The following is a 22,054-nucleotide window of genomic DNA, read 5'->3' on the forward strand; positions in this document are numbered from 1 at the left end:
TTTAACATAACACAAATGCAAGAAGACGGACGTGTTTGCTGATACACAAAAAAATAGTCTCAATCTAATGATAGACAAAATTTGAGCAAATAGGTACTATGACTGTCATAGTTGCGACAGACCATAACTATACATCTTGAGTTACTGAGAAGAACATGAATGAATGAATGAATGACTAAACGTAGAATTATAGACCAGTCTACTACATATTATTATTGCCTAGTTTTACTCATTTGCTGCTTTCAGGAGTTGCAGAGCCATCTGGTAACTAATAGCTAGAGCACAGCCCAGTTGTGGCAGAATTTTTAAGATGAAGCGGCAAGAGCTGGTGAACTTGATGGCTTGCCTCGCCCCATGACGAAACCCCTGGTTCCATCTGGCATTCTAGGACCCTTAGAAGTCTGTTTGGCATATGCTTCAGACTGAGCTGCACTGCTTGATTGAGGAGATGGGGCCAGCAGCCCACGTCCGATGAGGGTTTGTCCGCGTCCACGCCCCTTTCCACGCCCTCTAGCCCATCCCTTCTTTGATCCCATTGAATGTTCTTCAGCCTGCCAAAACACCTTACATGAGATTGTAACATTTTCATTCTCTTGTTCTACATATTTCCCAAGTACACAGCAGAACAGTTATCATAATGCCATTTTTCAGAAACCAAATGCTTCCCATTCTGTGATTGGAAACACAAACCTTATTTTCTGAAAACTAGGACACTTACATTATTCTCAATGACCAAATCTGGGTGGTTTAGCTGATATGTATCTTCAGCGTCTTCCTCATCATCTAAAATGCCATCAAACTCTGACTTTCTGTTCTTTAGAACAGATTTTGGCTGCACAATTGTAAATTGGAAACTATAAATGTTCTATAGAGCAGAAGCACAAGAGGAGAATGAACAAAGACAATGTTTGTAGTGAATAGTATCAATGTGATTACACATACCGAGCATCTAAGCAGTGGCCTTACTCGAAGCCCTTTCCTCCAGTTCCTTTCATCATTTAACTTGTCAACCTGGTGAAGTTAGCAAACTCTCAATGCTGTTAAAATAAGTTTAATAAAATTTGAAAACAAAACTACAGGAGTCTAGTGTTAACAAACATACCGCCTTCTCAGCTATATCAGAATTCTCATACTCCACAAGTGCATGTAGCTTAAGAAAAAGAAACATTAAAGTTACATTAAAAAACTTCTATGTAGAGATCTCTAGCTTTTATAAACACAATGAGCTTAATCCATTCTTTGTCATACCTTGTTACTCACAAAGAAATCGCATTTAGAGCGTGAAGAATTGATTTCAGGAGGATGACAAATGCGGATGGTTTTCACTCTGGTGATGATAGAAACTATAAGTATGCAGAGCATATGTAAGATACTGGGAAGAGATATATATAACTAAGTTGTTGATCCAACCTTCCAACCACACTAAATATTTTCTCCAAGTTTTGGTGAGAATGATCTTCGGGCAAATTCTCTGCTACAACAGTACGAGACTGCAAAACAAAACAGAAAATTGCATTGTTCCAATAGATTTCGAAGAGCAACTTTATGATCAACCATGTAATTTAATAGGTTCGAGTATCTTTACCTGCAATTCCTCTTTCTCTTTCTCTGTGAAAGGGTGTTTACGCCTAACCTTCTTACCATCATCGCTTAGAACCTTTCAAGGCATCATAGAAAGGAAAAGGATGTCAATATTCATAGAGCACACTGAAGAAATTATGCTGAATTATGTACTTTCACTGTCATAATAAGCTATGATTGTGTAATTTAACAGAAAAACTTACAAGCTTTGAAGAGGACCGCAGTGCTTGGGGAAGCATCTGGTTATTACCAACAAGAGACTTGATCTTCTTCATAGAAGCAAGAACAGAAATGGGCACTGTTGAAGAGCCAACAATCATGAATCAAAATTGTTTCATTTGGAAGTATAAGAATCAGCAACTTGAGCAATTGGAATCTATTAAATACAATGCAATGATCCTCACCATAACCTTCTGGATCTTTATTTATGTGTTTTGATAAAGTTTCATTTGCAAGAAGACTCATGTCACTGAACTGGTATTCCACCTGTATTGTTCATAATGTCATAAACCATCCTTAAATCAAAACGTACCTGGAAATAAACTGGGAAACTTATGAAGAACTAGAAGATAATGTTTCACAATGATTTGAGCTGGAAAAATTATCCTAGCAAAAGCCCAAAGACTAAATGCATCAAGAGTCTTCCTTATGGAATGAAAAAGGAAGAGGGTTATCAGAACTCAACAGTGACTAACACTCGCAAAGCCAGTTTATCATAACAGAGATCTAACCGTATTAATGTAATTCAACTTTTTAATGTGCTCAAAGTCTATCAGAAAAGGATCAGAAGAGGGGAGGATGATGAAGAGACATGGAAATCGAGCTGTGAAGAGATCTTAATTGGTGTCAAGAAATTCATGACAGCCCTTTAAAAATCTCAGAACATTGAAATGCCAAACTAAATTAAGAAATGTCCCTTGATCTAAATTGAATCATCTTAATAATTAAAGCACTAAAGATAAGGTCAAATTCTATCTAAGTTTGAATAGATCATAGGCCGATCCTAATAAAAAACAATCGAAAAAAAAGAAGCAAAAGTAGGGTAACCTGTTTGATGATCTTTTGTTTGAGATCATCAGTGAGGACATTCTTGGGGGAATTAGGAAGAGTGACATTAGGGTTTGAGATGGCATAAACAGGTTCTTGATCCCCAACAAAGATCCAATCAGAGGCACCAACAGTCCCACCCAGATAATGAAAACAAGGATAGTAATATCCCGAAATGGGCATCTGGGTTTGCGATCTGGGCACAAATTCAGGTGCCTGAGCATTGAATTTGAAGGGCACAGTCCCACTACTAGTACTACCATTATTTTTACTACTCCCATTCCTGTTCTTCATCGCTGTTCCTTCTTTCTCTTGAATACTCTTTTCTTCAATCCTCTCGGCTTGTGCTTGAGCCATTGCTTGATTTGGTTTTCTTCAATCTTATCTGAGGATTAGTGTGTTTGTGAAATCTTGTTTAATCGTTTCTGCTTTCTCTCTCTCTCTCTCTCTCCCCTGAACTTTAGTAACTGTAAACTTGATATTGAATCCACATTTCGCGCGCAAATATGGGTGTTCTTTTGAGAGACAATTCCTACAGTTGACCGTTGCTTGTGGGTTTGACCGTTTTTTTAAGGTTTAGATTTTTCCAAAAGGGTAGTTTCAATTACTCTTTTCCCTCAAATCTTCATGAGGGTAATTTCGTCATTAAAATTTTGTGAAAAAAAATGTTATAAATAACTCTTATTTATTAATATAATTATTATATAAATATAAAATAATTCATGCAAATTCAATTGTTAAGAAAGGGTCCTAAGATTCGATAAATAATATTACGCTTTAAAATTTTGAGGAAAAAATGTGATAAATAGCTCTTATTTATTAATATAATTAATATATAAATATAAAATAATTCATGCAAATTCAATTGTTAAGAAAGGGTCATAAGATTCGATAAATAATATTACGCTTTAAAATTTCATGAATAAATCATAACTGTTTTATAATTTTCATTCATGCTATATATCTCCTATCATAAGCGTTTTATTATCTTTATTCATGCTATATATTCCCTATCGCACAATTATGAAAAAATATATATAATTTAAATTAAAAGAAAAAAATTGAGAAACAATTACATACTTACGACGACGTGTCGTTAGTAACTTTTTCTGCCATTAAAAATTTAATTTTTTCTTCTAATTCTCAAAATTAAAAGAAAAAATTAGGGGTTTTATGGATGTATAAGAGGTGTGAAAATTTTTTATAAGAAAATAAAATTGAAAGTTTATAATTTAATCTAAGGATAAATTTGTAATTTACAAAATAAAAAACAAAAAATGAGGTTGCTTGGTAGTCAGGTAATATGTATTGTGGGTTAGGTTAATGGGTTGGTTTGTAATGTTAGGCCCATAAAAGCCCAATAGCCACTTATGGGCCATCGTTCTCCAAATTTGGGTCTTTCTGGCCCAAATTAATTACATCAGTAAATATTAATTTCTTAATGAAAAAAAAAAAAAAAAAAAACAAAACTCTTTATTTAGATTAAAAAAAATAATATCTAGTGAAAACAAACACTACAAATTTAACATGTTGATGCATAAATTTGCACCAACCAGAACTACGTGATTGATAGTGTTAGAAATACATAGGATTTGTGTATGACCTCGATGGATCAGCAATAAAACGATATGTTGAGGAATATGCAAGGATTAATATAAAACACAAAGAACAGAGAGATTTTTTTTTAGTGGTACGGCTGCTCGTAACGCAAGGCCTCCACTGTTATGTTATTGAATGTGTTGAAACAGTAATTTGATTTACAAGGAGTTTACAATTGGTTTCCTGTGACTTATCCTCCCTCTCTAGAAACAGAATACAACAGGGTTTATATAGTGAGTTGGAAATGAACTCAAATTCGACAAAACGGGGAGTAGAATAATCTTCGACCTTGATCATGAGATCCATATCGCGAGATATCTACATGTCAAAGAGGGAATTTATCTACTCTTGATTTCCCCCACAACATAACACAACTAAACCCCTAAATCGTAAACACATTATTACCAACACAATTATAAGAATGAATATTAAATTAAACCCACTTTACACTATTATTTTTTTTTTTTTTTGCTAATAAATATTTAAAATTGATTAACAAGTTAAAGTTAGAGTTAATGTGTTTGCTTTGGTCTGACATAATCACAATTAACAACTTGATTATAAATTAAACATGTTATTGATTTCCATTTTGGTAAACAAGCTTTTGGGCATTACCCAATTGGGCAGGTTTCCTTATTTAAAACTATGATAATCATAGCAATCATTCAAATAAATAAATAAGGAATTAACTTTGGTTTTGGACCACCCACAGACTTTTAAAATACCACTTTACTATCCAAAATTTTATTCTGTTTTCGATTCTGACATCATTATAACGACAAACCACCACTGTTTTCTTCTCTGATTATCACTTACTAAAACCCTTCAAACCCTACTACAATCATTGACAATCGAATGATTAGGGTTTGCGTAGTCTAATCAATCACAACCACCAAAATCCAACCTTCCATCATCAAAAGACTCATCAGTCACCCCTCTTCAAAAGCCTCAATAACTTAGACCGAGATTGCTCTTTGTTCGCCGCCAGAATATAAATTTGAGTAATAAAATAATATTTGAAACGTACGTGAGTGCGAAAGTATCAGTAAGCCATTATTTGGATGGGAAAAAACCGTTAATTCTTTATTTTCATTTAATGCCCATGTGAATAACCAACCATTCTTTGCTTAGCTGCAGCATAGTATTCCATTCTCTAATCTCTAATTAATGGGAATTTAAGAATCTTGATTTAATTTAACATAAAATGAAGCCAAAATTAGAAAGAGAACTTTATGAGAAAATTTTATTTAAAAAAAAAGGTGGAGCTGTCAAGAGTGGGCTCAACTCAATTCATGATATCTTGTGTATAAGATTCTCTCTATTATTTTGCCTGTGACTGTTTTGTCATGCACCCAGATAAACATAAACAAGTGATTGTGTTTTCTTAGTGGGATGTGACTGGGTTAGGGTTAGGTGAAAAGGATAAAAATTTGGGGATCTTCACCAATCAATGGCTTGTTCGTTTTCACACCAAATTATTGGCTCTCCTCCTTCTTGGCTATGCCGTTGAAGTTCTAACCTAATCAACAGTTTTAAGGCTTGAAGAGATTAGTTGAGATGCGTACAAGCTGGCCCGACAAACAACCCCGATAATCAAAAAAAAGAAAAAGAATGATTAAGTCTCTATGTTTTGCTTTTACAACATTTAAGTTGAAAACTTTTCGTGGGTTAGACGGCGACTGTAGTTTCAAACTTGGGTTTGTAAAGCGAATACGAATTTTCTCATAGGTATTTACATAGTTAAAGGTTATTGTTTTTATTTACGGAGCTTGATACTTTTATCCTAATCTAGTATATGCAATTAGGTGTAGAAGTTAGCCAGATGATCAGGTCTATGATTTGCTTTTACATGGTTTAAGTTCGAGTCCTCTTATGAACACGTACATAACTGAAGATTAAATTAAGGGTGTGATGGGGTTCTGGTTTCGAACTTAGATTTTGCAAAACAAGGTCGGTAAATCTATGGATCATTAAATTAGAAGAACAGATTAGGCCCCAAGTCATAATCAAATATGGTTAGAATTCTCTTTCCCAAGCTAGCAGTCATATTCAATTGAGACTGTTCGAGTGGTTTGTGGGATAAATTAAGGGGAATAACATCAACTACTGATTCATTTAGTCTTATTCTTATCCTTTGAAGAATGATTGGGATTGAATATAAGCATAAGATAGTAAAGGAATAATAAGAAGTCCAGATCTTGTCCTCATAATCTGTACAACCAAAACACTCTCACCCACCAAATTGAACACTGAAATATAATGATTCCCACAAAATCAAAATTTTTCTGATAATATTTGTCTCCATTGTCAACTGTAAAAGCTGAGATTTGGTTTTGCATTCTTTTTTTCTTGGTGGGGTGTAAAAGATTTGGCTTAGGTTGAAAGGGCACCATTCATGGCTCTCAAGTCATGAGAGGAATATCAGTTTTTCTGCAATTTTTTTTATTTTTTATTTTTTCTGGAGGTGAAGTAGACTGATTCTAAGAATGTGTAACAAAAGGGGTTATGAGATTCTCTGTCAATTCTAATGTCAAATCTTATTGACAACCAGAAAGTTTACTGACATTGAAAGAGAAAGAATCCTAACTACTACTGTTTAATTGCCCAAAACGAAGGCAGATATAAGAGAATTTGATCTATCTTGTCTTTCCCTGTGTGTAAGGCAAAGCACATAGCAGCATTTATTGTGGTTTTCCTCATGAGAGTTCTCAAATTCATGGAGAAAAAATGGAAGTTGTAATGGTTAAATAACAGAGAAATTAGAAGGCAAACTAGAAGCTTTTATGACATGGAAATAAGAAGGTCTCACTTTCATCCATAAAAACATGGAGCATTTTAGAATCCTTATATCAATTCCGGGAAAACAAAACTCAGATTCAATACAGAAGAAAAGCTAACCCTGCAAAATTTAACAGCCTCTCTCTCTCTCTCTCTCTCGAAAGATCCTTCTCCTTTATATATTATATAATTATTGTTATATAGTTCATAAAATTCCTCCCATGTATACTTTTTATCTGCAAAATTCATTGTGGATACACTCTATACATCATCTTTTCCAGGTTTGCTAATATGACTTTTCCAGCTATATCCCTCGGATTTTGCATCTTCGTCATCTTCCATGCTATCACCTCCTGTTGTAGAGGTCCCTCCTGTGTTCCCGCCTAACTGGAGAGGACCTTGAGGAGAACCAGACTGAGAACTGCCCTTTGAGGAGTCACCATACTGATCCTGGGACATCCACAAACTCCCCAAAACAACTACGGATTGGTTTGCAGGAGCAGCTGTAGTAGTAGGTGGTACTCTACGAGTATGAAGTCGGTATTTCTACAATGACATAAAAAAAAAATTACTTGTATTAACCTTCATGCATTCAAATTTCAAAGGAGAAAAATCTGTTAAGAAGTTTTCTATATCTAGAAGTGAGTTCCTTTCCTACGCGTTTTAGATGTTTAATATTTTACTCATCCTCCTTAAAAGTGAAACCGCCGGTAAAGCAAGAACTCACCTGCAAATGACTCTTCACTTCGTCGTTGGTCAAGCCATCAACTTGCATAAGTTCTCGAATCTGCTTTGGAGTGGCAGCTGCAAATGATCACAAAAGATTATATTAGCTGCTTGAAAGTAAAAAGAATGTAACTCACGCTGTATTGCTTTGCCAAGAAAAAGAAAATCATTATAAAGAGAGTTTCTTGCCCTGAACATAGATTATTAGTGTTGTACAATGTTTAACCATTTCTATACATTGCAACCTTGAAAAGAAACCGCATAAATATGTCGGTGCCACAGTTTCCATTTCTTTTACTGTTCAATCATTTAATCTTACAATGGAAAGAAAACACTGAAGGAATCCAATTCAATTACTGTATCTTTAACTCCTCAACCACAAGATTAAAACAACAGTATCATGCAACACAACAAAATCATCAACTTAATTCAGAAATTCAGTTTATTGGCTTACCTTGTGAGCCTCCAAGTTGCTGCAAGGCATTAACAAACCGCCGATGCAACTCAGGGGACCAGCATCTCCTCTGCTTCCTGGTAGTCTGCTGGTGTGGTGGCTGCGGCCCTGTCGTCCTTGCATTAGGAGCAGAAGACGAAACTGATTTGCTACAACTCGTTCTCGAACCACTAGATCCTGTATCCTCTCTCGGATTCTTTATTCCAGGAGTAACAAGAGACAACCCATGAGCAGGCAATTCCTCTTTGTCTTCCTTCCTAACAAAACCAGGATATGCTTTGAATGGCATAAATGCCCTTGCTTCAGTCCTGCTTTTACAGCCCTGGAATAGATTCTCTTCTTCATTTCTCTGCCACAACAAGACAAACAAAAGTTAATCAGCCATCAATTTTTTTATCTTTCGAAAGTTCCTTTGCTTGACTTCACAACTACAAACTCAAAAAGCTTCATCTTAGTTTTTTACCTTAAATTTTAGATTCGTATTCTGTTTGAGATCAACAATGGGATCAGTAGTTTGATGATCATCAGTGTTCCAGAGCTGCACAGAGCTCATCCAATTTTTCTTGTTATCTTTACTAGAATCTTTTTCCTTTTTAACTGCTGGAATCTCTTCATCTTCATCCTCAGAACTACTCTTCTTCAAGGGAATAAATTCCTCCAAAACTGGTTGCACATTCTTTGATGATATACATTGCATTAATTCTTCCTTCAATGCTACAATTGCTGCAACCACCAGCAAACCACAACAATATGATCAGAAATAATCAGGAACAAACAACAAAAAGCTTATATTTTGGATTTATTTTTTTTAAACACAAAATTTCACAAAATACCCATTAATCAAAACCATATGATAAAAAACAAAAACAAAAATCCCAAAGCATCAACGATTTAAATTAGAAAATTTAAAATAAAGAAATAAAACGAACCATCGTTCAAGAGGAGCATACAAAGCGGAAGCTCGCGTTTAAAGGCATCGATCTTTTTCATTTCCTCTTCCAATCCCTTGACAAAGGCGTCAAGTTTAGAAACCTTATCAGAAACGTTTCCGATCATCGACACCTCTCTGAGAAAATCAGTGACGGTTTTGGGTAGAAAAGTTGGTCTAAAATCCAAGCTGAGTTCAGGTGAAACCGAACCCATATCTGAAATATCCCTTTGTTTGGTATCAAAAATCAATCAAAATCCTTTTCTTATCTCTCTCTTTCTCTCTCTCTATTATTCGCTTAGGCTTGGTTCAGGGTGGTCTGGGTAATGAAGCTGATAGAGAAATAAGAGAGAAAAACGAATGCGGAGATCTGTGTGTATATATAGAGATAGATAGATATATAGAAGAAAATGTTTAGAAACAGAGATTGATGGGGAGAAAAATATATATAAAATGAAAATAAAAATACGTGTATGTATTTGTTGAGATGAGATGAGATTGAGATTGAGATGAGAAGAGGAGAGAGAAGTACTTTTGTTCTGTTTGGAGAGAAAGAAAAAGAAAGAGAAAAAGTTTGTTTTGTGAGGAGAGGACTGGGAAACGAAATTTTGAATACGCGAAGATTCTGCGTGTGGTTTCTCCCTTTAAAAGTCACTTTCGCGTCTCCGCGTCCTCTATCCATAACTCTGAGTCAACTCGCTCCCGACGCGCCTTTTAACTCAGTCGGTTACCCACCACGTTTTTTCTATAAAATTATTATTCTACATATCCGATTAATATTTTCACAGAATTATTTTATGTCTTGCATTATTAAAATCATTCAATAAATTTATACTACAATAATGCTAGGTCCACAATTTTCGACGTGATAACTCGTTATTGGTTAGCTCGCAAATGGACAGATATGACCAATTTTACGAACTATCACATTAGGGGTTGAGAGAGAAGGTTATAAAATTTGATTATGGATCTAGTACTACTCTTTATAATAACATTAATCTATTTTAACTCTGTTTATTAAACAGTGTATTTAAACGTGTATATCAGATCCAGACACATGGTAGATGGGTTCCAAAAGTATTGTCCGCTTTGAGTTGTTCGTACAGTTTTATCTTGAAAAAAACATCTCTAGTGGTAAGAGTATCCTTGTGTTATATAAACGATTAAAACCCTCGTCTTTTAACCAATACGAGACTTTAGCACCAACACGTAACTAAAATAATTTAGTAATAAACCCTATAAAATTAATTAAATTTTCCTTTTTTTTGTGATCGGGATGACGTCAGTTTGCGTGCACCTCTACTAATCTTTTGTAATCCTAAAATTGACAATCGAGTAAATTATTTCAATAACCTAGATTAATCAAATTTAAGACATCTTAAATAATGTACCCAAAAATCATAGTTTACGGTTAGATTAAGTTCTTAAAAAACTTGAGATTTATTTGACAACCTCCACGTGGCACACTACATAAAATGTGGTGATCAACTGAGTTTTGTTCGAGCCAACTCGAACTCGGTGAAACTCGGACGAGTTGAAGACACTTGAATCGGAATCTTTTAGCTGATCGTACACGGAGTACTGTCCCTTTGGCACCTTTTTAATATTAAAAAAAAATCCAATTAATTAATTAATTAACTTCGGTTCATAAGATTCTCGCAGGAGCTATTTACTGTTTGTTGGCTTTTTAGAAAAAACAATCATGTGGTGGGATTTCCACACTTTTTATTTTTCTCCTGTCCTAAATTGCCCTCAATTTCTTTCAAAATGACTAATTAGCCCACATCAAACCAAATTTTGACAAAATAACAAGGATAAGTTTATTTTTCTCACATGCCCTAATACCGGTAGTCACTGAAGGGATTAACCCGATCATCAACTTTAAGGCCTTGGAGGTGCAAACAAGCTGGTCTGATCACTTCCGATTAACAAAATAAAAATATTGGCTCACAACCAAATCTTACAAACTTTCTCTCACAATCTCGATGTGACAGCGTGGCAGCTCGTAAATGGGTAGTCAGACCCATTTGTGAGATTAGGTTGTAAGTATAGTATTACCCAAATAGTAATAATCACATTCACATAGACTCTCTCCGAAAAACTTAACAAATGACACCTAATGCATATTTTTTTAATAACCCGAGTGTCTGGACCAACTTGTACACACGTTAACTTACAAGCCCAACAAGTTAAGTAAGTCATAAATGTGATAGGTGGTTACTTTATAAGACTCGAACACAAAATATCTGGATAATCTACTCAAATGACTAAAGTCTTACCGCCTAACTATAAGGATAGCGGTTTTACCCAATTCATATTACTAAGTAGTAATTTTATTTTATTATTTAAAAAAAATAAGTTTAATTATATTTAGATTATTATCTTGAATCAGATCAATTATATTAATATTAAATTAGAAGTGGGTTAGACGTGAAAACGCGACAATTATCTCGAGATTTTAGACCCGACTTAGATATAAAATAATATAAATTAGCGGTAACATAGATCTTATTAGTCAAATTTTTTTATTTTTTCTAAGGTGGGAGGATCTAGAATTAGTCAAATCCCCGACTTAACCCAATGATAATTTTTTAATGGGTATTTATTATAATAAGATGGTCAGTCAAAATTAAGGGAAAAATATTTTAATCCAAAGGGTCCGAACCGCCAAAGCCAACAGAAAATGAGATTGGTCAAGAATAATCAATTGGGTTTATGGGAAAAATAGAGGAAGGCCAGGCCAACCAAGATGGAACGTTGAGGGAGGCTACCACCATTGAGATTCCAACACGTGTACTTTGGGTTATTTATTTATTTGTAATTACCTTTAGTATCTAGCGTAACTTAGGACTTGATTAAATTATTGAGTTCGATCTACCTCGACCCTTAATAGGATTTTTACTAGAATATACTTGATCGTTAACTTCAGGATCTTAGGAGATTAGTTGAGGTACGTGCGTGCAAGCTAGCTTGATTATTGTTTCTAATCACTCATGGGTAGGGGTGTTCAAAAAAATACAAAAACTGAATCGAACCGAAAAACCGGTTAACTGAAAAAACGGTTCGGTTACGGTTCGAAAAATTCAAAAAACCGAATTTTCGGTTCGGTTACTGGTTCGGGAGAAATTAGAAACGGTTAACCGAAAACCTGTTTTTCAAATATATATATAATAAATAAATAATAACCTAAACTAAAATAAATCCCTAATTCATTCAATCTAAAATCCCAACCCAAATTTTTTTTTCTTAGTTCCCAATGTATTGTCTATATTTACAATTTAATTTAGGACAAAATTTAAAAAAAAAAAAAGTTTTTATAAAAAAAAAAGGGAAAACCGGTTCAAAACTGGTTAACCACTTTTTTTAAAACGGTTAACCGGCTTTTTGGTTAACCGAAAAACCGGTTTTCCCTAAAACTGGTTCGGTTTCGGTTTGAAAATTTTTCGGAACCAAAAATCCAGTTCGTTTTAGAAAAGCGGTCTTTTAAACACCCCTACTCATGGGTGATTGAGTGGTGAATTAAGACTCTTAGGTGTATTATTTAAGAGGTTCTGAATTCGATCTATCTTAACCCCTAATAGGAGTGGTCACTGGAGACTTACCCAATCATGTCGTTAACTCTTGAATGTTAAAGGATTAGTTGAAATGCATGCAAGCTGTTTTGAACATCTGCCGTCACCAACAAAGAAAAAGAAAAAGATTCTTGTTTGTTGTGGAAAATGGTTGATGATCTTTTGGCAATTTCAAAGGGAATCAAAATCACTAAATTGATTAATTAATGGGTGGAGTAGAAAATTGGGTTCTTTTGTTGATTCCAAAACTATATTTTATTTTATGTTATCTTTACTCAACGGCCACACGTCACCTAAAGCTAAAAGCTTAAAGGCTATTAGGGTTCTTGCAATTTTAAGTCTTAATGTTCTTACTATTTAATATCCTATCCCCAATTTGGAAAAAAGAATTTTTAGTTCAATAGAGATCTGCGTGTATATATAGAGATAGATAGATATATAGAAGAAAATGTTTATAAACAGAGATTTATGGGGAAAAAAAATATATATAAAATGAAAATAAAAATACGTGTATGTATTTGTTGAGATGAGATGAGATTGAGATTGAGATGAGAAGAGAAGAGAGAGAAGTATTTTTGTTCTGTTTGGAGAGAAAGAAAAAGAAAAGAGAAAAAGTTTGTTTTGTGAGGAGAGGACTGGGAAACGAAATTTTGAATACGCGAAGATTCTGCGTGTGGTTTCTCTCTTTAAAAAGTCACTTTCGCGTCTCCGCGTCCTCTATCCGTAACTCTGAGTCAACTCGCTCCCGACTCGCCTTTTAACTCAGTCGGTTACCCACCACTTTTTTATATAAAATTATTCTACATATCCGATTAATATTTGCCAGAATTATTTTATGTCTTGCAATATTAAAATCATTCAATATATTTATATTACAATAATATTAGGTTTACAACTTTCGACGTGATAACTCGTTATTGGTTAACTCGCAAATGCATAGACATAACCTATTTTACGAACTAACCAATGACGAACTGTCACATTAGAAGTTGGGAGAGAAGATTATAAAATTAGATTGTAGATCTAGTACTACTCTTTATAATAACGTTGATCTATTTTAACTCGGTTTATTAAACAGTGTATTTAAATGTGTATATCAAATTCAGACACATGGTAGGTAGGTTCCAAAAATATTATCCGCCTTAGGTTCTGGGTTTGTACAGTTTTATCTTTAAAAAAACATCTCAAGTGGTAAAAGTATGCTTATGTTATATAAATGATCAAAACCCTCGTCTTCTAACCAATACGAGACTTTAGCACCAACACGTAACTAAAATAATTTAGTAATAAACCCTATAAAATTAATTATTTTTTTTATTTTTTTTGTAATCAGGGGTGTTGCCAGCTTGAGTGCACCTCTACTGATCCTCCGTTGCTCTAAAGTTGACAATCGAATAAATCATTTTAATAGTTTAAATAAATCAAATTTAAAATATTTTAAATAATTTATCCAAAAGTCTTAGTTAGCCGTTAAATTACCCAATTCTGGTTTATAAAGAAGTATTAAGCTATCGAGTTCTTAAAAACCTTAAGATTTATTTGATAACCTCCACGTGGCACACTAAGTAAAATGTGGTGATCAACTGAGTTTTGTTCGAGCCAACTCGAACTAGGTGAACTCGGACGAGTTGACGAGTTGATTGACACTTGAATCGGAATCTTTTCGTTGATCGTACACGGAGTACTGTCCCTTTGGCACCTTTTTAATATTAAAAAAAAATCCAATTAATTAATTAATTAATTTCGGTTCATAAGATTCTCGCAGGAGCTATTTACTGTTTGTTGGCTTTTTAGAAAAACTAATCATGTGGTGGAATTTCCACACTTTTTATTTTTCTCTTGTCCTAAATTGCCCTCAATTTGTTTCAAAATGACTAATTAGCCCACATCAAACTAAATTTTGACAAAATAACAAGGATAAATTTAGTTTTCTCATAGTGATCACTGAGGGGATTAATCTGATCTTCAACTTTAAAGCCCTAGAGGAGGTGCAGGCAAGCTAGCCTAAACACTTATGGTTAACAAAATAAAAATATTGGCTTACAACTGTTGGAGTCCCGTACCGACTAGGTACGCTCAAGCCTATTGAGTTATAAGAGGGGATAATTCTCCCATTCAACAAGGCCTTATAGGGTGAGGAGTCAGACTCACCTCAAATTATATCATGGTATCAGAGCCCAGATTCAGTTGAGCTGAGCGTTTGACCAGTGGGTGAGGAGTTAGAGTTAGCAACTACCTCCGTCAATAGGCATGACCCAACATATGAGCTTGATTGTGAAGGGGAGTGTTAGAGTCTCACACCGACTAGGCACGCTTAAGCCTATTGGATTATAAGATGGGATAATCCTCTCATTCAACAAGACCTCATTGATTGAGGAGTCAGACCCACCTCAAATTCTATCAACAACCAAATCTTATAAATTTTTTCTCACAATCTCGACGTAGCAACGTGGCAGCTCGTAAATGGATAGACGGACCATTTGTGAGATTAGATTGTAAATATAGTATTACCCAAATAGTAATAATCACATTCACATAGACTCTCTCCGAAAAAACTTAACAATATGACACCTAAAGCATATTTTTTTAATAACCTGAGTGTCTGGATTAACTCGTTCACACCTTAACTTACAAGCTCAACAAGTCAAATAAGTCACAAATGTGATAAGTGATTACTTTATAAGACTCGAACACAAAGTATCTGGGTAACCCACTCAAATGACTAAAGTCTTATAGCGCCGTCCAGCTATAAGGTTAGCGGTTTTACCTAATTCAATAATTCATATTACTAAGTAGTAATTTTATTTTATTATTTAAAAAAATAAGTTTAATTATATTTAGATTATTATCTTCAATCAGATTAATTATATTGATATTAAATTAGAAGTGGGTTAGAAGTGAAAACCCGACAACTTAGACAATTATCTCGAGACTTTAGACCCGACTTAGATATAAAATAATATAAATTTGCGGTAACATAGATCTTATTAGTCAAATTTTTTTATTTTTTCTAAGGTGGGAGGATCTAGAATTAGTCAAATCCCCGACTTAACCCAATGATAATTTTTTAATGGGTATTTATTATAATAAGATGGTCAGTCAAAATTAAGGGAAAAATATTTTAATCCAAAGGGTCCGAACCGCCAAAGCCAACACAAAATGAGATTGGTCAAGAATAATCAATTGGGTTTATGGGAAAAATAGAGGAAGGCCAGGCCAACCAAGATGGAACGTTGAGGGAGGTCCACGACCATTGAGATTCCAACACGTGTACTTTGGGTTATTTATTTATTTGTAATTACCTTTAGTAATCTAGCGGTAACTTAGGACTTGAGTAAATTATTGAGTTCGATCTACCTCGACCCTTAATAGGAGTGGTTACTAGAGATATACTTGATCGTTAACTTCAGGATCTTAGGAGATTAGTTGAGGTACGTGCGTGCAAGCTAGCTTGATTATTGTTTCTAATCACTCATGGGTAGGGGTGTTCAAAAAAATACAAAAACTGAATCGAACCGAAAAACCGGTTAACTGAAAAAACGGTTCGGTTACGGTTCGAAAAATTCAAAAAACCGAATTTTCGGTTCGGTTACTGGTTCGGGAGAAATTAGAAACGGTTAACCGAAAACCTGTTTTTCAAATATATATATAATAAATAAATAATAACCTAAACTAAAATAAATCCCTAATTCATTCAATCTAAAATCCCAACCCAAATTTTTTTTTCTTAGTTCCCAATGTATTGTCTATATTTACAATTTAATTTAGGGCAAAATTTAAAAAAAAAAAAAGTTTTATAAAAAAAAAAGGGAAAACCGGTTCAAAACTGGTTAACCACTTTTTTTAAAACGGTTAACCGGCTTTTTGGTTAACCGAAAAACCGGTTTTCCCTAAAACTGGTTCGGTTTCGGTTTGAAAATTTTTCGGAACCAAAAATCCAGTTCGTTTTAGAAAAGCGGTCTTTTAAACACCCCTACTCATGGGTGATTGAGTGGTGAATTAAGACTCTTAGGTGTATTATTTAAGAGGTTCTGAATTCGATCTATCTTAACCCCTAATAGGAGTGGTCACTGGAGACTTACCCAATCATGTCGTTAACTCTTGAATGTTAAAGGATTAGTTGAAATGCATGCAAGCTGTTTTGAACATCTGCCGTCACCAACAAAGAAAAAGAAAAAGATTCTTGTTTGTTGTGGAAAATGGTTGATGATCTTTTGGCAATTTCAAAGGGAATCAAAATCACTAAATTGATTAATTAATGGGTGGATTAGAAAATTGGGTTCTTTTGTTGATTCTAAAACTATATTTTATTTTATGTTATCTTTACTCAACGGCCACACGTCACCTAAAGCTAAAAGCTTAAAGGCTATTAGGGTTCTTGCAATTTTAAGTCTTAATGTTCTTACTATTTAATATCCTATCCCCAATTTGGAAAAAAGAATTTTTATATTATTTTATTTTAAGAGGTATTATCTTCTAATCTTCCTACTCTTTTTATTAGTATTTTGTTAATGAATTTTTCTTTTATAAGCAAAATATGATAGATCTCTCCATCTTTTAATCGGAATTATAAAGAAAAAATCGATTCAGATTTCATTATATATACACAAAAATTCTTTCATTATATATCATAAATTCTTTAGTGTCAATCATTTGCTCACACTAGGAACGGAAAATGTTTTACATATAGAAACAAAGAAAAGAATAGCGTAACAAGAGAGAATGACTATATGACCCACCTGTGAGTAACCAAGATGGATAGGACAAATTAGGGATAATATGGATTGACGGACATTCTTAGATTCAGTTTCCCATCTCAGCATCCGTAATTTAAGCGGAAGAGTCATGACAATGAGTTGTTACGTTAGTCTTTTCCGAAGATTAGTTGAGATAAGCGTGAGCTGACCCGGATACCCTGATTACTAAAAAAAAAAAAAAATTGTAACATGGGGTCAAAAATATTTAATAAAGAAGTTTTTTAATAAACTCAAAATTAGTTTCCATAGAAAACAATAAATCAATGCCTTTTTTTTTTTTAAATTTATAAGAATAAATAATTATTAGGCGTTGAAAATTTATTAATAGTCAATTAATTAGATAAGGATGAACTTAGAAGGCGGAATATATGAATTGAAACGTAGCTGTCCTCTAGTGGCAGTGTTAAACACGCGGCAGAAAAGCACGTGGAAAAGATTCATAAAATTCTAATGGAATGAACATGACAAGTGGTTTTAACTTCGAGATAAGGAATCTTGGGGGACCCATTTGAGATTTTTGTTAGCAAGACAGATGAGAAGATGCCTTTTCAATTTTTTATTTTAATTATTAATTTATTAAAAAAAACCAAAAAAAGACAACCTTTTACAGCCATTAGATTCCATTTCTATTCCATATAAATAAGAATCTCTTCTCACCTCCACCAAATTTTTAATTATAATTATTTTATTATTATTTCTTTTGTATGGGATCCATTTTATTTTTAATTTAAAAAAAAAAAAATGTGTTTATTCTTATCTCAAACGTGTAGTTTGGATCTCCATTGGTTTATTTTGTCGTAATTTATAACCAAAGAATCTAGATTTTCATTGCATTAATTAAGTTCTTCAATAATGTCGCTTTAATTATCATTTAAAATAATTAAAGTTTTGATTTGATGGATTTGGAATATTAATACTCATTTTCTCTTGTATTTTTTTTTTTTGTTAATTTGGTAGTCCATTGCTAATGCTGAAATTTTATTTTTGAGTCAACCCGATAATTATATTTCCTGCAATTTAAACTGACTCGAATACAAGACTATTTGAGGACTAATATGACATATTTTTTTTTTAAACAGGGTGTTCAGATCAGCTTTCACATACCTCGACTAATTCCTATAAGTGACTAGCACAACATCTCACTTACTTAAATCTTAAGAGTTATGAGATTCAAACTTGAGGCTGTACACATTAACCACATATTCCAACACTCGTCCTACCACTTGAGCTACCCCAAGGTCGGTTAATGTGACATTATTGATTACTATGTCTAAACCAAACCTTGATTTGATAGATTTTTTTTTTTTTTTTTTTATAATTATTGGATTTGGAATTTTAAAACTAACCCACATAAATAGTGAAAAAATAAAATAAAAATGGAAGTGTTGTGGTGTCTTTTCATCAAATGGGTTAAGGAAGGTGAAGGTCCCATAGTGGACTCATTTCTTCTAAATATAGCTATCTTTAATGTACCAATAAAATTGGTAGGTAACCCTTTTTATCTCTTATATTTCCCATCAAAATGATTGTCAAAAATATTATTCTTAGATTAGATGTTTGATTCAATGGATAATGGAATAACTATGAAATAAGAATGTAATTTCAATCATTAATTTAATATTAACAATATGTTAACTATTATATTCGACGTCTTATACAAGGGTTTTGTTTGAGTCCGTCTTTTATTGAATCTATTATACTTTAAGGGGAATATTAATGTTGATCTTTACCTAATTATTTAAGTTTCTGGATCAAGTACTTACTTAACAAATATTCTATCAAAAACTAGGTTGAAAATTATTTTCTCATTAAAATTAAAAAATAAAAAAGTTAAATTATTCCATTTTTGTAAGAATCTAGAAAGATGGTTGATTATTAAAAAAAAATTAAATGTATTAAATTTTTTTTAGGGTATTGTTGTTCAATTTCTAAGCTTAATGTGACTAGGGTTGGAGTGAGGGAGATCATTTTTTTTTTTTTTATAATAATAAAACAGAAAAAAGAAAGAAAAAGAAGGAAAAGTTAGCTGATTCAAGAGGTCTTGAGTTCGAGTCACTTCTTGGATGCTAATAGGGGTAGCCACTAGAACTTTTATTCGGCTGGTAGTTTTAGGGTCCCGAGAGATTAGTTGGAGTGAGAGAGGTCATTTTTTTTTTATAATAATGAAACAGAAAGAAAGAAAGAGAAGGGAAAGTTAGCTGATTCAAGAGATCTTGAGTTCGAGTCATTTCTTGGATTCTAATAGGGGTAATCACTAGAGTTTTTATTCGGTTGATAGTTTTAGGGTCCTGAAAGATTAGTTGAAGTCCGCGTAAACTGGTCCGAACACCTTGGTTATTAAAAAAAAAAAAAAAAAAAAAGTTAGGTGACCCAAATTGAATGGAATTGGTGTTTGGGAAGCTAGAATTTAAAATGGGTCAATCAAAGGGAATAAGATTCTCTTAATCCAACTTGTAATGAAAGCAATGATGGCATGGAATTGAAGCCAGCCATGACAGGTCAGTTTTAAGATGAAGATGATAGAATGAGTCTTAATTTATCATACCCAAAAAAAAAAAAATTAATTAATTAAACAATTTGGTCAATTTTAGAAAAGAAAAATAAAAGGGGAGGTGTGGAATTTACTCTTGAGAGAGAGAGAGAGGGGCTTGACTTGACCAAATTGATTAAATCAAATTGATGCCCAAAGTAAAGAAAAAGCATCTGTTTTATATTCTCATTGTTTGAAGGATACTCACTCTCTTGGAATCCAAGACTTGGTATCTTTTACCCACCCAAGTTGCTTTTGTTCCTTCTTATCTTTTCAAGAACCCATCAATATAATAAATAAATAAATAAAACATGTTTTTTTAATTATCATTTTTAAAAGCAACTTTAGAAATTATGTTTAGATTTGATTCGCCTTGAAGAAACAGTTAGAATATCACAAAAGTATCACATCTGTTATATCACACGTCGATTTTTTTTTCCTTTTTTTTTTTTTTTATAACTAAGGTGTTTAGGTCAGTTTGTTCGTACTTCATCTAATCTTAGAGTTAATTGAATACCTTATAAGCTTATGGATAATAAATAAATAAATAAAACATGTTTTTAATTATCATTTTTAAAAGCAACTTTACAAATTATGTTTATATCTGATTCGCTTGAAGAAACAGTCAGAATATCACAAAAGTATCACATCTGTTATATCACATGTCGATTTTTTTTTTTTTTAATAACTGGGGTGTTCAGGTCAGTTTGCACGCACCTCATCTAATCTTAGAGTCCATTGAATACCCAATCAGCCCATGGATTAGGTAAATCATAAATGTAGTAAGTAATCACTTTGCAAGACTCAAACACAATTCATTTGGATAACCCATCCAGATGACTAAAGTCTTGCCATCGGGCCATAACGCTAGTGTTTCACGTCAATTTTTTTATTTTTTTATTTTTTATAACTGAGATATTCAGGTCAGTTTGCGCGCACCTCATCTAATCTTAAAGTCTATTGAATATCCAATCAGCCCATGGATTAGGTAAATCATAAATGTAGTAAGTAATCACTTTGCAAGACTCAAACACAATTCATTTGGATAACCCATCCAGATGACTAAAGTCTTGCCATCGGGCCATAACGCTAGTGTTTCACGTCAATTTTTTTATTTTTTTATTTTTTATAACTGAGATATTCAGGTCAGTTTGCGCGCACCTCATCTAATCTTAAAGTCTATTGAATATCCAATCAGCCCATGGATTAGGTAAATCACAAATGTGGTAGATAAGCACTTTGTGGGACTCAAACGCAATACATCTGGATAACCCACGCAGATGACTAAAGTCTTGTCATCGGGCCATAAGGCTAGTGATTTACGTAGATATTCTTATGACATGTTTAAATTATTCCTCTCCTATATATTTTTACAATTCTATAAAAAGGTGTGCCCTAATAATAATGTAAAGAAGGGTACTTATACTCCACATAAGGATTGCAATTGAGTAAGGTTGCATGCTCAATCATAATCCCTTTCTTTTTTTCTTTTTTTTCTTTTTTAAGTATTATGTGATATAAAAAAAGATGTTTGATCTTTAAATGTTCCATGTTTTTAGTTAACATTCTTTGCACTATTATTATAAAGAAAAATATATATATATTTTAAATTTTCATTTATTAAACATATACCTTTGTAATTTAAAAAAAAAAAAAACTCTATTTATTTCAATTTGTAACCCATTATATTAAATTTATGTAAAAATTATAATTTCCCTTACAATAATAAAAGACAAACCCTAATTATGATATAATGCCACTTAAATCAAAATATACAATTTTTTTTTTTTTAATAACCAGGGTGTCAAACCAATTTGTACGTATCTCAACTAATCTTCAGAGTTCATTAAATACTCTACAAAGTACAAACCCAATAGATCAGATAAATCATAAATGTGATAGGTGGTCACTTTCTAGGACTCGAGCATAAGACCTTTAGATAATCCATTCAGATGATTAAAGTCTTGTCATCCGACTATAAGGTTAGTGGTTAAAATATACAAATTAGTGTATAGTTTACTCAATTTTCCTAAATCTTCTTTAAAAAAAAAAAAAAAAATTATTATTATGCTACAAAGGTAT

The 22,054-nt window shown here is 33.0% G+C and overlaps 2 protein-coding genes across 2 annotated transcripts; both read right to left on the reverse strand.

The window, feature by feature from the left end:
- Positions 1 to 197: 197 nt before the first annotated feature.
- On the reverse strand, positions 198 to 3,036 carry LOC116143325 (la-related protein 6C). The gene is given in 10 exon segments (XM_031428782.1): positions 198 to 551; positions 719 to 832; positions 943 to 1,011; positions 1,103 to 1,150; positions 1,249 to 1,327; positions 1,411 to 1,562; positions 1,565 to 1,657; positions 1,785 to 1,879; positions 1,986 to 2,067; positions 2,629 to 3,036. Coding segments are annotated over 10 exon segments (1,335 nt in total). The 5' UTR covers positions 2,986 to 3,036; the 3' UTR covers positions 198 to 305.
- Positions 3,037 to 7,036: 4,000 nt separating this feature from the next.
- On the reverse strand, positions 7,037 to 9,685 carry LOC116143316 (transcription factor HHO6-like). Its single transcript, XM_031428772.1, has 5 exons — positions 9,115 to 9,685; positions 8,649 to 8,908; positions 8,186 to 8,534; positions 7,733 to 7,809; positions 7,037 to 7,551 (listed from the first exon to the last, which is right to left on the reverse strand). The coding sequence occupies exons 1-5, from the start codon at positions 9,326 to 9,328 to the stop codon at positions 7,267 to 7,269; spliced, it is 1,185 nt and encodes a 394-aa protein (XP_031284632.1). The 5' UTR covers positions 9,329 to 9,685; the 3' UTR covers positions 7,037 to 7,266.
- Positions 9,686 to 22,054: the final 12,369 nt, after the last annotated feature.

This window comes from Pistacia vera, unplaced genomic scaffold, assembly GCF_008641045.1.
Source record: "Pistacia vera cultivar Batoury unplaced genomic scaffold, PisVer_v2 Contig429, whole genome shotgun sequence".
Lineage (NCBI taxonomy): Eukaryota > Viridiplantae > Streptophyta > Magnoliopsida > Sapindales > Anacardiaceae > Pistacia > Pistacia vera.